At 38.2% G+C, this 16,244-nt stretch overlaps 1 protein-coding gene across 6 annotated transcripts in view; it reads right to left on the reverse strand.

Moving 5' to 3' along the window:
• Positions 1–641: 641 nt before the first annotated feature.
• The window catches only part of TCF12 (transcription factor 12), a 395,418-nt gene continuing 379,815 nt past the window's right edge, over positions 642–16,244 (reverse strand). Inside the window, exons 19-20 of one of the 6 annotated variants that reach the window (XM_055537846.1) lie at positions 9,013–9,166; positions 642–5,860 (exon numbers count right to left, since the gene is read on the reverse strand). In XM_055537846.1, coding sequence (XP_055393821.1) covers positions 9,024–9,166 — 143 coding nt within the window. In that variant the 3' untranslated portion in view covers positions 642–5,860; positions 9,013–9,023. The remainder of the gene's footprint in view (positions 5,861–9,012; positions 9,167–16,244) is intronic. The other 5 variants (XM_055537847.1, XM_055537848.1, XM_055537843.1 and 2 more) reach the window with 5 other exon arrangements.

The following is a 16,244-nucleotide window of genomic DNA, read 5'->3' on the forward strand; positions in this document are numbered from 1 at the left end:
GGCTGAAGAGGGCCAGAGCAATGAGACAAAGCAAAGAATCTCAAAGGGCTGCACGGGACAGAGGAAGAAAGGCCTCACCGTGGGAGGAAGGGAGGCGCTTCTAAAGAACTCTGGCTCTCTGGAGGTCCTCATGGCCTAGGCACATTAGATCTTCAGAGGCACACTGGTGGCCCTCACCTCCAGAGGGGAAGACATGGCTGTATGTCTTCCCGAGACTATTAAGAAGCCAAAGACAAAAGTATTAAATGAGAGAGACTGGAATTGAAGGAACTGAGGATGTCAGGTCTTCGGAAGGTCTTTAAGTCCTTTCCATCATATTCTTTGCTCAGCCGCTCAGTTTGTGTCTGAGTCTTCAGACACAACCCCGAGGACTGTAGCCTACTAGGCTCCTCTGTACATGGGATTTTACAGGCAAGAATACCAAGTATATTAAATGAGCTCAAATCCAACATTAAATATTTGTTTGCTATAAAAATTTGAAATGATTTTTGTAATTGTTTTTAAAATTAATTTCATTTTTGCAGTTTTTTAAACTTTCAGCTTATTTTTAATCTTTCAGAACTTTTTCGGGTTGCATTTTCACAGGCTTTAACAGGCTCGGAGACCTTGGTCATTGTGCCTGCAGTGCCCAAGGATAAAAACGTCCAGAGCCTGAGAGACCACACAGCCAGGCACCCTGTCCAGGGGGGCACCCGCTGTCAGGAGTGAGAAAGGAGAAACTGGGCGCATACAGCAGTGCTCCACATCAGTTCTAGATTAGCAGTCTAGACCAAAGGCAACAGAAAAGCCTTTTAAGGGTGTCTTTTCGAATGACTGGTTAAAGAAGGAAAGAAAAAGACAAGAAATTTCCACTTACACGAACATGTCCCAAGTACAGAGCAGAGATAAACACCTTAAAACAATGAGGACATTGTGGCCTTCCAAACCCAGGTGGTCATAAAGACCCCGTGGACCATTCACTGACCCAGAAGGCAGAGACCATCACAGTGTCCAGTGAAGAACAGCAGATTAACACAGCAACTTCAGGGACTCAGACCCAGATTATACCAGTCCACATCATGGCCCATGGAGACAGAGGAGCGGGATTATTCTTCTTGATGACACATGTAGGTTTCTTTGACTGCATAATGCCAGGGGAGAAAGAACTGCAGTTTTGGAAATTCTGATCAGGCTGTTGAGGTCAGCTGTGGTCCCAATGATTGCAGAAGACCCTCTTGTTTTGTTCTGCCATTTCTGTAGGAAGTAGTAATGAAGTCTTGTGGAAGCTATGGAGGTTCACCTCTGAGATCTCCCTTTAAGGGGTAACCTGTCAGGGGAGGGCAGTTAGCTGCCAGCCTCCAGGTGCAGCACCTTTGGAATGTTCAAACCGAGGCCTGTCTCCCCAGGTTACTCCCAGGTGACTGCTCAACTCAGGGACCCTGGCGCCATACCAAGTCCAACACAAAACTCAATGGGCAATCTTCCTGGCCCTCAGGACTGCCCAGGACTTTCTCTAGAGCTACAGAATCATGGTTCTCCCTACCTAATCCTCCTTCCTCTCTCCTTTCACAGATGTCAGATCCGCATTATGGTCTGAAGCCCATCCTTATTACTCCTGATTCTCTCACCACAGGTACTACTTCCAATAAACCCCCGCACTTCTAATTCCATCTTGGTATCTCCTTCCTGAAGACCCAAAGTGACATAGCTGTCAGCCCATGAAGTGTGACCGGGCAAAGCTTACTGACTCATTCTTTCAAATTGTGAAGTTTTTTTTTTTTTTAAATAAAATGTACCCATTGAAGGGCATGGAATATAAATGTTTCATTGAATTGCCCCCAAAGAATGCAGACTCCTGCAAAGATGGGCTGACATTACCTTGCAGTTGATTTTACCATTTATATTTCTTCACAAGATGGTTGGAGAAGAATCTTCCTGGGAGCTGGTTACAAGGAAAGCTACTATTTATTTTAAAAATATTAATCATTTATTGAGTACTTATGTGACAGGAACCAAGGTAAGAGCTTTCCATACATTGTTTCATTCAATACTTACACAATTCTAATAGGATCTCCGTTTTTCAGATAAGGAAATGGAGCTAATTAGATGTTGAGCTCAGACTGAATTGAAGACTGATGACAAAGCTAATACTCTTTAACCTTAAACACACATACACACATGCGCGCGCACACACACACACACAATGTGATGTACATTTAAATTTTTTGCGTTTCCATGGAAGAAAAAGTAAATGAACTAGAAGAGAGAAAAAGAAAGAAAAAATGCAGTAGAGGAAAGAAAGTGAAGCTACTGAATAGAAGTGGCCTAAAGATCTATCAAGACAAAGAACAGAAAGGCAAGGAGACTATACAGGACACATTTTAAGTATCTTGGTCTGTTACTAGCTATGTGCTCTTGGAGACATACAACACCTCTAGGCCTCAGTTTTTAGAAATCTATTAACGAGGAACTGACGAGACAGTCTCGAGATTTAATTTCAGCTCTGACATTCCATATTTTATTCTGAGATGGAGCTTTTTATATTATCAATTTGTATAAAGAGAAATCAGACTAAAATGTTTCTTTTCATTAACTCCCACAGGTGAACTGATCCATTGGGTCTACAATATGAACAGCAGATTTTGTAATTCACCAAGAAAAGCAATTTGGCAGGATTCCAAGCGGGTGTGAGGATGACCCGGGTGTCTCACATATAGACCCTACAAATGTTTGTCCAAAAAAGTTTATCCATTGTTTCTTTTAGGCTCTTGCTTGGCATGAGGTCCTTGTGGATAATCATTATGCATATTTTTGGTGGGGGAGTGTTAGTGGGGGTTTATGTGGAAACTGGGATAAATGCAGAGCTTCTAATCTGAAAACAGTAAAATACCATCCCCTAATACACAGGCTTTTTGTGAAGAAGGGGGCATAAAACATATGAAAGTGCTTCAAAGAATGTTAATTTGAAAAGCTTCATCTGTGTCTTTTTCTATCTTCATTTTTGCTCTAAATCTGTAAATAAGTACATTTTAACTACTAATCACCGTTTGGTCAGCCTTCAGGAAAAGGCTAAGTGGCCACTATAATCAGTAGAGAGGGTAAGAGGAGAAATATATAACCCAGAGAAGCTACAGACTTACATTATCAGCTTAGTTCTACAAGCCTGATTCTGTCTTGATAGGTTTTCCAGATAAGGTCACAGACAATGCACAAAAGAAAAGCAGTGTGGTCCTTAAAAATTCTTGCCCCCGCCCCCACACACAAGAACTACATTAAGCTAATGCATATGTTAACTAAACTTACTGTGGTAACTGTTTTGCAATATATACATATATCAATCATGAAGTTGTACACCCTAAACATTCACAATATCATATGTCAATTATATCTCAAGAAAGCTAGGAGAAAAGAAAAAAAATGCAGTATGGGCATTCCTGGGAGCAATGAGATGGTGGGGGAAAAAAAACCAACCAGAATGCATTACTGTTTGAGAGAGGAATGTAAAAAACTCACTAGTTTACTATGTTAAAAAAAAGATGGCACATTTATTGCTACATAAATGTTATATACATAATGTGTTTTCTGTTACAGTGACAGAAAAAATTTTGAACTTCTTGCTGCTGGTTGAAAAGGTTTATCAATAATACCTTGAATTTGACACAGGATACAAATCTGCAATAAACCAACAATGGAAACTGGAGAACAAGATGAGAAGCAATTCATCTCGAACAATTAGCTCTTACAATACTCCATAGGTACTACACGGTATGCTAGAATCCTACTATGGTCTTAAAATGCTATTGTAAATTTCTGATATTAATGAACAGGTTATGGTAAATAACCCTACATTTTTACTACCTAATATAATAAAATAAAGTAAGAAACTTTTTACTGAAAACTTTTCGATTTCAAAAATCTAGAAAGAGTAATATTTAGAATTCAAGAAATTTTCTTACAAGATTATTGTATAAAAGACTAGCTACAGTGAAAAATAAGCCAAATGTTTTTTTCTTTCTATTTTATGAAGGAAAGCTTCTGGGCATACTGCAGAGTCTAATATAGCGAAAAAGACAACAAGCTCCGAAGAAAAAGGCCAGGCAGTGGCATATGTTCACTCACACATCATAAGCAACAACTTCTGTTTAGCTGATTAACACTGAAATGAAGAACAAGGCCACAGATAAGAGTCTGATGTAATCGGAGAATACAGGCAAATTAAAGTAACCAAAATGTCCACTACATTTACAAAAGAATGATTTGTTAGGAACCATCCTGATCGGAGGATCTGAAGTTCTGTCTTAATTGTTTTTGTTCTTTCAAATTAACAGAAATCTTTAAGTTACATAGTGATTTGGGTCCTTTCTTCTGTGTGCTGATTGCCACTGTTGATATTGGCTATGAGGAATTATTAAGCCAAGACAACCTTGTTCAGCATGTTTTTCTCTCTCAGGGTTGTTGTGGTGGAAGACAGGTTTCATGGAAGTTCAAAGTGATTATTATGTCTTAAAAAACAACTCTTAAGGATTAGAGACAGAGGGGTGCCTTAATGCACAGTATTAAGATGGACTGACTAGGACTGGTTTGATGCTGATCTGGCTCATCTTCTTGGGACGGGGCAGACGATTTGCAGTTGATTACATCACCCGTCCAATTCCTCCCCACTGACCAGCCATCCAAATGACAGAGAAGTAAAGGTGAGGAGGAGGACACACGTGTGACCATTGCTCTTATATTCCATTAGGTAATTAGCCTCAGAGTGGTGTGTTCATTTATCACACTACCTGCCTTATTGACTACTGGGTTGTTATGTTCAACATAATCACAGCCTGAAAAATCTTCTTTGTATTTTAAATCCATTTTGTGCTTACTTATAGCTAACACTTTACAAGTACTATATGTAGTACTTACTGCTTGGAAAACAAAGCAATTTCTAAAAAGTAAATTCTTCACTTGTAATTTACACTTCTTGCTATTACAAGCTTTACTATGAAAACCTAGAAGCTTGAAAAGTCTTGGTTATTATTGGAAATAAAGCAAATATTTATTTTGGGGAAAATCTAGGGGACAAAATTTCCCCTTTTAAAATCTTAGCTAGGCTATGGTCACAGATGGTCTCTGCTTATCTTTGTAAGGTAAATATGCAAAGCACATAGAGCTACGTGGAGGACTCTGGACTGTGACCATAATCTATTCAGATTCAGAGACCAAATACAACAGCCACAACAAAAAAATAAAAACGAATGAAAAAATGAACACGAGAGAAATGCTATACCAAGTAATATTTTCCTATTTCATGGAAAACACTATTCATATGGCAAAAGGACAGGAGAGGGCAACAAAAGACTTTTCCCTTCCTTTTTAAGACACTAATAGGTATGCCGGGAATGCTAAGGGCCAATGGTTGTCACTGCTTTGTTCTCTGCACGTGAACAGCTTTAACTAATGCTGGCATCAGCTGAGTGGAGATCAGCTTTCCACATTAACTTTTTCCCTTTATATGTAGACCTTACAGTTCCATAACAATAAATAAAATTTGTAGTTACAATGCATTTGTCAATTCAGTTTAGGCACAAGGCAACTTCCACGGTGAGTGGAGAGATCGAGACAGTCTCTGATTGTGCAGAAGCGACACATGGCTTGCAACAAAATGATCTGTTGCAAACATCTCATGGGTTGACGTTCTATCTGATGAGCTTCCTATCTTCACTTCTGATGGAAGTGTTGACCAGTTGCTTTGATCGTAGGATTACATTTGCATTTCTTGCTTCAAGTGTTTTTTTTCTTCTCCCTCCTATCAGGTTTGTGTCTTCAGATAATCTGAGTTGTCCAAGTCCTTATGAGGAGAGGTCACCTTCTATCTAGCCTATTGATAACTCTGGAACTGTGGTAGGGAGAGCCAAGGGAGAGAAGAGAACCAATTAGGACATCACTGGTAAAAATAAACACCTTCCCAGAAACAAAACAACTTGGTATTCCTCATTTATGCCCAGGTTGACAAAAAATTCAGTTACATAACTTATAAATGTTCTTTCTTTAAAGGTATAACCAAAATGGTTTGTCTTGATGTGTGTGGTAAGTTTTTTAAAGGAACTCATGTAAGTATAGAATTCCAAAATATGGGATTCTGTAACAGCTGTGGTAATTATGCGAACCTTAGTTTTGGCAACATGCAGGTTGGCAATACCTGAGCTCTGAGGTTCTGCTTGTCCAGTTCTCAGTGGGGAGACACCGTTAAAACATATATTTATTGCTACATCTAGTTCACTGTACTGTGTTAATTGTTTACATATCTCTCATTTAAACTGAAAGTTTCTGAGGGCAGGGACCTCAGAAAACAAAAGTTTTGAATAAAAAGACTTTCACTTTGAACTCATTTTCACATTGGTTTCAGTTCCTGGTCCACAGTAGGTCCTCAAATAAATGTTTGTTCAACAAATTTATTAAGAGAATTTTACTCTATTAGTACAATTTTATATTTATATTCTTAATATAATATATATAGTAGTAGCTCTGAAATTTCCCATTTCACCCATTTTGGATGGAAACAGCTTTAGGAAGAATCATACCTTTCACTTTTTTATTAAACAAGGAGCACAGAATGGTTTTATATTAGAGTGATGCTCTTAGGGATGGATAACTGCCACAGTCAAAGCTACTTCGCCTTATATTACGTGGTGGCAAATTCTTGCACTTTTTAGTCAGTCATTCTGCTGTCATCCATTTTTATCAATCATTTTGATTCTAGTAGTTGATTATCTCTTACTGGTTTTAATCCGCTATCCAGTTCTATAAAGAACTGAAAGTTATCAGGTGAAACCAGAAAATTGACTTCATGAAATTAGCTAACTTTAAAACATATTTTAATTTCATCCACATGAGGCCTTTGAAACCTTACGGAACAAAGTGCATTTACTACATTTCTTATAACCTTGAACAACTCCCACCCCTCTCCCTCATACTTTTTTAAAAAAGGATTCTTTTTGATAGGTGACAATGCTCAAGGCTTACTTTTAACCTAAAGTTGGGGAATTTCCTCATAAAAGAGATAAAAATAGAACTACGAAAGCAGTAGGAGATACAGAAGCAATGAAAGAACAGGAAGTAAACAGTAGGAGAGAAGAGAGATGTGAGGTAGGGAAAGCTGACTGAGAAAGAGCTAGAGAATAAGAGGAAATGTGTGCAGCAAACGAGAGAGACACAAGAAAAGACAAAGCCTTTGAGGCAGGCGATGTGACACTGAATGTCAAATGCTCTTCTCACAAGAAGCAGGTTACCTGGTACCAGGTTACCTAGTACCTGACCACAGGAAGGTACCTCTACATAAGCTGCCAACTTACAAAGTCACTTTTGCACGGAAAAACACTGGCTTGTTTTTATTTTAAAGACCTTAAAACATATTTTTGAATAAAAATATTTTTTCATGATATTCTATAGTCTCCACAGGACATGAAGCAATGGCATGGGTTTTAGAGGATCTGTAATTCAACTAGCTCTTCTCTTGGACAAGCATAGTCTGTTATATTGCTGATTTTCTTTTTTTTTTTTTTGGTGGGAAAGGTGATTGAGAGCTTTTTCCAGTGTGCTAATGTTAGAATTATAGTTGACACCTAAATAATTACATCAAGACTTTCCTTTCTTTGTACCCAAATGAAATCATCCATTTCTGTCTAGTTTAATCCTAAGAAGGATACATGAAGAGGTGGTAGGAAATCAATTTCTTCAAGTAAAGTTGGTTTATTAACTAACATTTGTAGTTTACAAAATATTCTATCAAATTCCAAATGAAATGAAATTCAAAATGAGATACCCACAAAGTTAACAAAATGAAATTGCACTGAATATATTTTTCCTGCTCCAAATCTCACATCCATTTACTTTTACTTATTGCTTTTACTCTGCTGATTAAACTAGGAAAATAACTATACACTGGTGAAGGCAGGTTATAAAAATGAAGTTCCCATCTCTATACCTATTCCATGCTGCAAGCTGTATTTTGTTACTGATCCAAATATTTAATTATGTTCTATATTAATTCCTGTCACAGCAAACATTAACCTTACAACTTACAGATAAAATGAATGTATATATTTTAAGAAAAAGACGGCTCACATTATCCAACTACTTGGACAACAACCTGCTACCACTGTTGTCACTTTGTTAAAAAAAAAAAATCACAAAGAAGCAAACTGTATTTAATTCATGAAGAGGAAGATAAAAAACCCAGTCTTTTAACAAGTAAATTCCCAAGAGAAGGATGCTCTGTTTCTGTTGTACACAACACCTTTACATTCCTGAATAGATTCCAGAAGGTGTAACTGATATTCTTACAGGAGAAGGAATATGAGTATTACAGAGTTGCATTAATGATTCAAGTGGAAGAAAGCACTGTTTTATGTATGAAGATCTCATGATAAAGAAGAGGCAGATGGCTAACAAAAAAACTGGTTGATGATGCCACCAAGTACTTCTGGGTAGGGGAATGAGGACCACCAGTGGTAGCAAAAGTATTATTTGACAGATATATCATAGTACTGTCTTTTTCTTGGATCAGAATAATAGTCACGTGAGGGAGTATACATGATGATCTAGAACATAACAGTCCCAAATTCTTTATAAATCAAAGTATACTTCCCTGGTGGCTCAGATGGTAAGGAATCCGCCTGCAATGCAGGACCCCAGTTTTGATCCCTGGGTTGGGAAGATCCCCTGGAGAAGGGAATGGCAACCTACTCCAGTATTCTTGTCTGGAGAATTCCATGGGCAGAGGAGCCTGGCAGGTCACAGCCCATGGGGTTGCAAAGAGTTAGACATGACTGAGCCACTAACACACACACACAGTATCACATTTTGAAGAGAACAGTAATTTGGTACAAAATGGCACAGCAGAAAAATAAGCTGCTGGATTCCAAATTACATGTGACCTTTATCATGACCAGTGCCACCAGAGAACATACAGGTTAGAATTCAAAGGTTCTAACTCAACTTTGAGATGAACTGGGGGACTTCCATGTACTTTTTCACACACATACTTACCTGGCTGCTGTTTACATATGACCCATAGGGTTGGTAGTTTCACTAAGCCCAGGATGGGTTCCTGGCAGTGTGGTTGGTGGCTCTGCCGATACGGCAGAAACTTTTTCTTCTTCCCTTCGCTTAAGGCAGGCTGCTTTGGGGTTAAGGTTCCTCTCTGAAATAAGGAAAAATAATTTTCTCATTAGAGTCACAAGTTATGAATCATGGACTCTTGGGTCTTAAACTGAACAAACTGCTGCTATTTTTTCTTTCTGTGGGGATTAGCAATCTCTCTGTAATTTCATTCCCATGATAAGTAACACTGCAGAGGCAACAATGATATGCTTACAAAACACCTCAGCATTAAATGAGCCTTGAAACTTATACCTCTTACTGATCATATTGTGTATTCTTCTCATGACTCGGGTTTCCAGGATTTGACTTGATCTACATTGGTATCTAAAAGCCGTTCTTCTACTGTTTCATCCAAACACTGTAGCAAGTGCTGTTATTAGACTACTGAATCTCCTCAATGTCCTGCAAAGGTATGATACTCTGAAGTGCTATGAATGTTGACACTCTCTATGTACTGGAGAGGGACATCTGTGCTTTATCCAGAATTCTGCCAGTTCAGAAAATGATAAACTAAGAGATACTCTCAGCCATTCCTCTATAGGAAAGTGTGCCAATTCCTCCAGGAAGAGAGGTAGCCTGAGTATATCTGTTTTTCTTCTTTGATTTATATGTAGGACGAGATGACTGAGATGTTCTTTCTACAGTTGGGGTTGTGACTGAGAAGGTTATAAAAACCTTTACCGCTTTGTATATAAATTAGATAGCAGAGAAGACCAAATGGAACTTCTGATGCGGGCATTTTCAAAGGCGCTTATAGTATGGGATATTACCATATAAAATAAAGGTAAAGAAAATCCACTGAACTAAAGACCCACTGGATGAAAACCTACTTAGGAACAACAGTTCCTCTGTAATTTCTTTAAATGAGTTGTAAGTACAAGATATTTAACTCATGGTGCCTCCTGGTATAGTTTTTTGTTTCAGTTTATAATATACAGTATAAAAGTTGCTACATTTATTCTTATAAACTGATTAAAATGTCTTAATGAATATAATATAAAAAGATCACTTAGTCTGTAATGAAAACAATACTTTGTATAATTTGTGGTTTTTTTTTTTTTACATATTAGATTTTCTTAAAATGATGGCTCAGCTGAATGCAACATAGCAGAGTTTTTTTTTAAAGGCATCTCCTCTTTCAGGGAAAGTGAAAACATATTTGAATATGCATATATCAAGATGCATTTATAGTTCACTTCTGAGTTTAAAAAAGTAGATAAAAGACTTTACTATATGGTAAACCTACTGACTCTATTGACTATTACTCATACATGATAACACTTCATCATCTAGGCCCCTGCATTTAGGAAAAGACACGAAGCCTATACAACTCTGGGGAGGCAATGAAAGAAGGAAGGTACTTAATTTGTCAGGATAACTTATAGTAGAAATTGGCATGTCCATCATTATGTAAAAATACTAGGAGCTGCTTTCTTAACAAGTGATTGTACACCTCTGACTAACGAGAAGCTTGTCTTTTATGAGGTGTCACATCCCCTTTATTGTGTAGGCAAGAGTCTCATACCATGACCAGAGAGACTGAAAAGAGGGCACAAATTAACATGTAAAATCCAAACAGGATTTGAACATTTCCTAATCGAAACATTCTCACATTTCTCTTACCATGGAACATCACTCTTAGCTAACTATGACTCTGTGTCACACTTGATCTAGGAGGTATGATTAAGATAGCTGGAAAGGAAAGGACATGAGCCCAAAACTCAACTTAGACAAGATATTGTCGACTCCTACAATGAGTCAGACAACACTTAGGACTGGAAGAACCAAGAGAATATGCTACAGTAAGCTCTACTAGTAGCTCAGACAGTAAAGCATCTACCTGCAATGCAGGAGACCTGGGCTCGATCCCTGGGTCAGGAAAATCCCCTAGAGAAGGAAATGGCAACCCACTCTAGTATCCTTGCCTAGAAAATTTTATGGACAGAGGAGAATGGTGGGCTATAGTCCATGGGGTCCCAAAGGGTCAGACATGACTGAGTGACTACACACACAAGCTCTACTAAATGTGAAGTAAAGTGAACTTTGATTCAAAAAAAAGCAAAAGCTGGTGCTGTTGCTTCATACTTCCTGGTCTGTGTGAACAGCCCATGGCAAACATGTCATGTAGTCAAGAAGGCCTGATGTAAAGCTAAGAAGACTCTTTGTGACCCCATGGACTGTAGCCTGCCAGACTCCTCTGTCCATGGAATTTTCAGAAGTCAGACATTCCCTGTGGGGCATGAGAAGTGATTGTCATTCTCACATTTCTATCAGGTGTCTCTCTCTTACCCTCTGGTGGATGGCTGAGAATTTGCCTCTTTTATAATACCATCTTCTTCTTAACATGTCTATTAGCACAGTTTTTGGCTAATTCAATAGTTACTTCTTATCATGGTTAGGTAAATATGTGTCATTATATCTATGTGGACATACATATAAGTTAATGATTTTATATTTGTTTCCTTGTTCATATGACTGTTTTTCCTGTAGCTTATAGTTGCTTTGCTTTTCATTTGTTAATAATGCTAATTTTCCCCCTTAAAATGATCTAATAGATCTAGCAAATGCCTCTCAACATTTCTTCCTAAAATCTCAAACACATCATTATATTATTTATTAATTCTATCTTATTTCCAGGGAAACCTTTCTTCTAACAGTATTCTATTTTCACTATGGACTGGTTCTTTTCTAGGCCTAGCAGTTCTTGTTACAGGATTTTCTTCTGCTACTCCTATGTGGTAGATCTGTTCTTTCCCAGGTGCTATGCCCTTGGCTTTGCTGATTATGTCCTTACTTGGTTTAAGCCTATGTTCCAGACGCTCTTTCAGGAGGCAAAATTTTAAAGCCTTTGTATATCTGAAATATATTTATCTTTACATTTTAATAAATGGTTTGGGTAGGTACAGAATACTAGGTTGAATATGATTTTTCCTCAGAATTTTGGAGGTATTGCTCCACTATCTCCTGGAATCCAGCACTACTTCAGAACTCTGATGACATTTTGACTCTTGTTCCTTTTTCTGTGAGCTATTTAAATGTTGTCTCTAAAAGCTTTAGGATATTCTTTTGTAACTCTGATGCTCTGAAATTTCATAATGATATACTTTAGCTTGAGGTAATTTTTAAAATCATTATTCTTTTTTTTTTTGATTTTTTATTAAAAAAAATTTTTTTTATTATTTTTTTAAATTTTATTTTATTTTTAAACTTTACATAATTGTATTAGTTTTGCCAAATATCAAAATGAATCCGCCACAGGTATACATGTGTTCCCCATCCTGAACCCTCCTCCCTCCTCCCTCCCCATTCCATCTAGGTTGTCCTAGTGAATCTTGAGACATGTATTCTTCAGTACTTATAAATTTTCTGTATTATTACCATGATAATCCCCTTCATTCCTTTCTGCTCTTACACTATAAATCCTATTGGTTAGATGCTGCTGCTGCTGCTGCTGCTGCTGAGTCGCTTCAGTCGTGTCTGACTCTGTGCAACCCCATAGACAGCAGCCCACCTGACTCCGCCATCCCTGGGATTTTCCAGGCAAGAATACTGGAGTGGGCTGCCATTTCCTTCTCCAATGCATGAAAGTGAAAAGTGAAAGTGAAGTCGCTCAGTCGTGTCCAACTCTTAGTGACCCCACAGACTGCACCCTACCAGGCTCCTGTGTCCATGGGATTCTCCAGACAAGAGTACTGGAGTGGGTTGCCATTGCCTTTTATCCTAATTTTACTAGTTCTTCTCTTCTATTTTTCATCTCTTTCTAGGAGATTTTTTCAGCTTTATCAGCTAACTTCTCTACTATATTTTTTCTGCTATCATATTACCTGAATATTCCTTTTTCACGGTTTCTCTTTTATGCATAGCTTTTCTCTTAGAAGATATTTAGTTTTCAAAAAAGTTTCCTAATGCGTTTTGTATGTTTTTGTTTTCTTCTGAGTTTCTCTTTGGTTTGATCTCAAATTTTTCTTTTTCATGCTGGTTTTTCTTAAATCTTTGGTTGTCCTTTAACATTAAAGTAAGACAGTAACCCGTGTGGGCTTTACTCTACAGTAATCTAAAAGTGAGTCATTATTACTCAGGAACTCCTAAACCTGGAAGTCTTTTCTCTAGAGTATTTTATTTTTTCTGGAAAAGAGTTACCCCATTTCCTTGAGGACAGCATTAATATACTCTGCTGCTGGCATTAGGGAAGCAAGGCAGAATACAGGGCTAGGGGTCCCACTGTTCAGCTTCACGCTTCACCCATTCCCTGTTATTCTTCATGTTCCAGATCTGCAGTCTTTTCAGATTTCACTTTTTACAGAAAATAATCCCCCTGACTTCTATGGTAGAAGGGAAGAGAGGGCAGAAGTAATATGTAGTACAGAGGAGACTTAGGGATCCAGCCTTACACAGCAAGCTCCAATGAATCTTTGTTTTGGTGTCTGATGCCTGACTTCTGCTTTTTCCCAATAATTAGTACCTCTAAAGTCCAGAGGCTTTCAGGGGATGGGCTATCTGCTTCTTGTTGGTATTCCTCTCTGCTCCACTTAATTTCTTTTAAGTCAGTCAGTTATCTACTCTATCTACAATCTTACACATATTTTTTACTCTCTTACTGGCTATTATCTCCCCTTTATCCTTGTGGGTTAATGCCATTTTTATTTATTTCAGTGGTGTATTATCAATGAATATTTTTGACCACTTATTACTATGTTTGACCATCTCACTGCAACTGAATTAAATCTACTGAGGGTAGGAAATTTGTCTGGGAAAAGGAAAAGCCTCAGGTGATTCTGAGACCAGTGAGATTTGAGAATCACTGTCTTAGTTTATTCATCTTCAGATTCACTAAGAGACCGGGGAACTAAAATTCTAATGGTTCTATTGTCCCTAAATTATCACAAGAAGAGAAATGAGTTTATCAAGCTGATCTATGAAAGAGTTTGAGGAGGAAGTGTTTGACCACTAATTTAATCTTTAGTAAAACTGAGAGGACAAACTTGAAGGTAGTATGTGAAATCTGCTGAGGAAAACAGTAATGATAAAATTATAGTCATGATGATGAAGAGGTTTAAACTGCCAATGACAGACCAGATGGGATTCTGATATATGGGGCACCAAGGCACAAAACGTGCTCTGGGAAAATCTGAGGCTTGGACGGGAAGCCACTTCCTGTTTTTAAGGATGCACTTAGACCCAGGTCTGGTTGCCCTCCTGGTATAACTACTTGTCTAAGGATGACAGGATGTGCATAGCTAGATGTGGTCTTGGAACACCACCCCATACCAAAGCAGGTATTCAGAGAGCCTAGAGGATGTCCAAAGTAGGTCATGTACATCTTTATAGAAATTGCTGGGTCCAGGGGCCACTGGGTGGGGCTCCTGCAGCGATGAAGAGACTTTCAAAAGTGAACATGTTACCAAAAGAAGTCAAAACTGCTGCAGATAAAGTGCAGAGAAAGAAAGCAATTACACCAAACTCTAGAGTGCTTCTGTAGACAAGGAACAGGCATTATGGGCTACATGAAGGGTTCAAACTCTGTGAGACAGCCAGCAGTGTTTTCCAAGGAGTCTTACATGGATCTCATGGTTTTTACATAAACCTGTAAAATAAGCGCTCTGGGTTTTGAAGTCCAGAGTTTAAGGGTAGGAGGAAGATAGGCTTTTATAAATATTAAAGGAGTCCCTAATGAAGTTACAGTTCAGTGTACTTAAGTTTTATTCATTCTAATCAGTCAATGGCTCCTTATATAGTTTTCCAGAATAGTGTGGAAAAAGTCAGTACCCATAACAATGACCAGGAAGTTAGCAGGCAGCTGGATAAGTCGAGATATTAGATACTCTTTCAGACTAAGGTTTTCTACTGTAGGGGCTTGCATGGAATTAAGACAAGGTCAGATCTTACAAATGATTGCGTAAGATCAGGTTTCACTAACATCTACACTCTACAGATACTTCAAAAGTCTTAAGACAAGAGCAAGCATCTGGTTTTAGTGGTAGGTGTGTTACTTATTGATCTTTCTTATTTATTAAAAACACTGGAGGAAAAAATAGATGAATTACTACTGTATGTTTTTCTGAAAATGTGTTAAAATTCTCTAACTCTGGTTTCCTTAGAAAGAGTATTCCTTCTATGATCAGTGTTGAGAGTTCCTGTTGTAGTTATCAAGCATCTGTCCATTCCTACTCTTTTTTCTTTTCCAACTTTCTTTAAATAAAGTATCATAAATAGCCAATAAATAAGGAAGAAAAGTTGCTCTCAATGAGAGAGGTTAGCGATGGGGTCTGGAACCAAATGCCACAATCCATAAATTTTTTGCAAAGAAGCCTAGGATGAGGCATTTGTAGCTTCAAATAAGATATATACATATATGCAAAAAAGCAAGCTTGATGATAGAACTGCTCAAAGGCTAGAAGCTTGTACTAATTGATAACCCATGGTCTAGAACATAGCTGCCTGTGACAGAGGAGATGTGCAATAAACACTTTGTTAAAAAAAAAGTTTCAAAGCTTCTTTAAGAATCCATTAAGGGAGTGCCTGGTGGGTTAGCGATTAGGGTTCTGGACTTTTCACTGTCATGGCCTGGGCTCAATTTCTGGTTAGGGAACCAAGAACTTACAAGGCATGCCATGTGCCGCACCCCCCGCCCTCCTCCCAAAAAGATTCTATCAGAATAATAGTTGGGAGAGTTGTCTGAGTCAATCAGTTGGGAGAGTTGTCTGAGTCAACAATGGATAAGTCTGTGTAAAGCACACTTTTGTCCTTAGGGACATAAAGGCATGCCAGTACACATTCATCCAAGAAGCTTATGGCATTCCTGATGAGGGATCAATAAAGCAACTCTTGACACCTTACTGACATGCATACAAAGGACATTCATAGGAAGCAAAGTGAAGAGAGGCCATGACCAAACATCCTATTAACCAGCAGGGCCTCACAGATGCCCCAGGGGAAAGCAGGCAAGAAACTGACTACAGAAAAGTAGGGAAGACAGGAAGGAGCAGGGAGAAGGACAAGTGTAGGCAGGTAAATTCAACAGCATGGGATTCCAGAGTCAATAAAAACAAAGAGGCACAAAACACTAATGCTGAGCAGCAGGCTGGCTGTTCACTGCATTGTTTCATAGCTTTGCTCTC

The sequence above is a fragment of the Bubalus kerabau genome, chromosome 10, assembly GCF_029407905.1.
Source record: "Bubalus kerabau isolate K-KA32 ecotype Philippines breed swamp buffalo chromosome 10, PCC_UOA_SB_1v2, whole genome shotgun sequence".
Taxonomy (NCBI): Eukaryota; Metazoa; Chordata; class Mammalia; order Artiodactyla; family Bovidae; genus Bubalus; species Bubalus kerabau.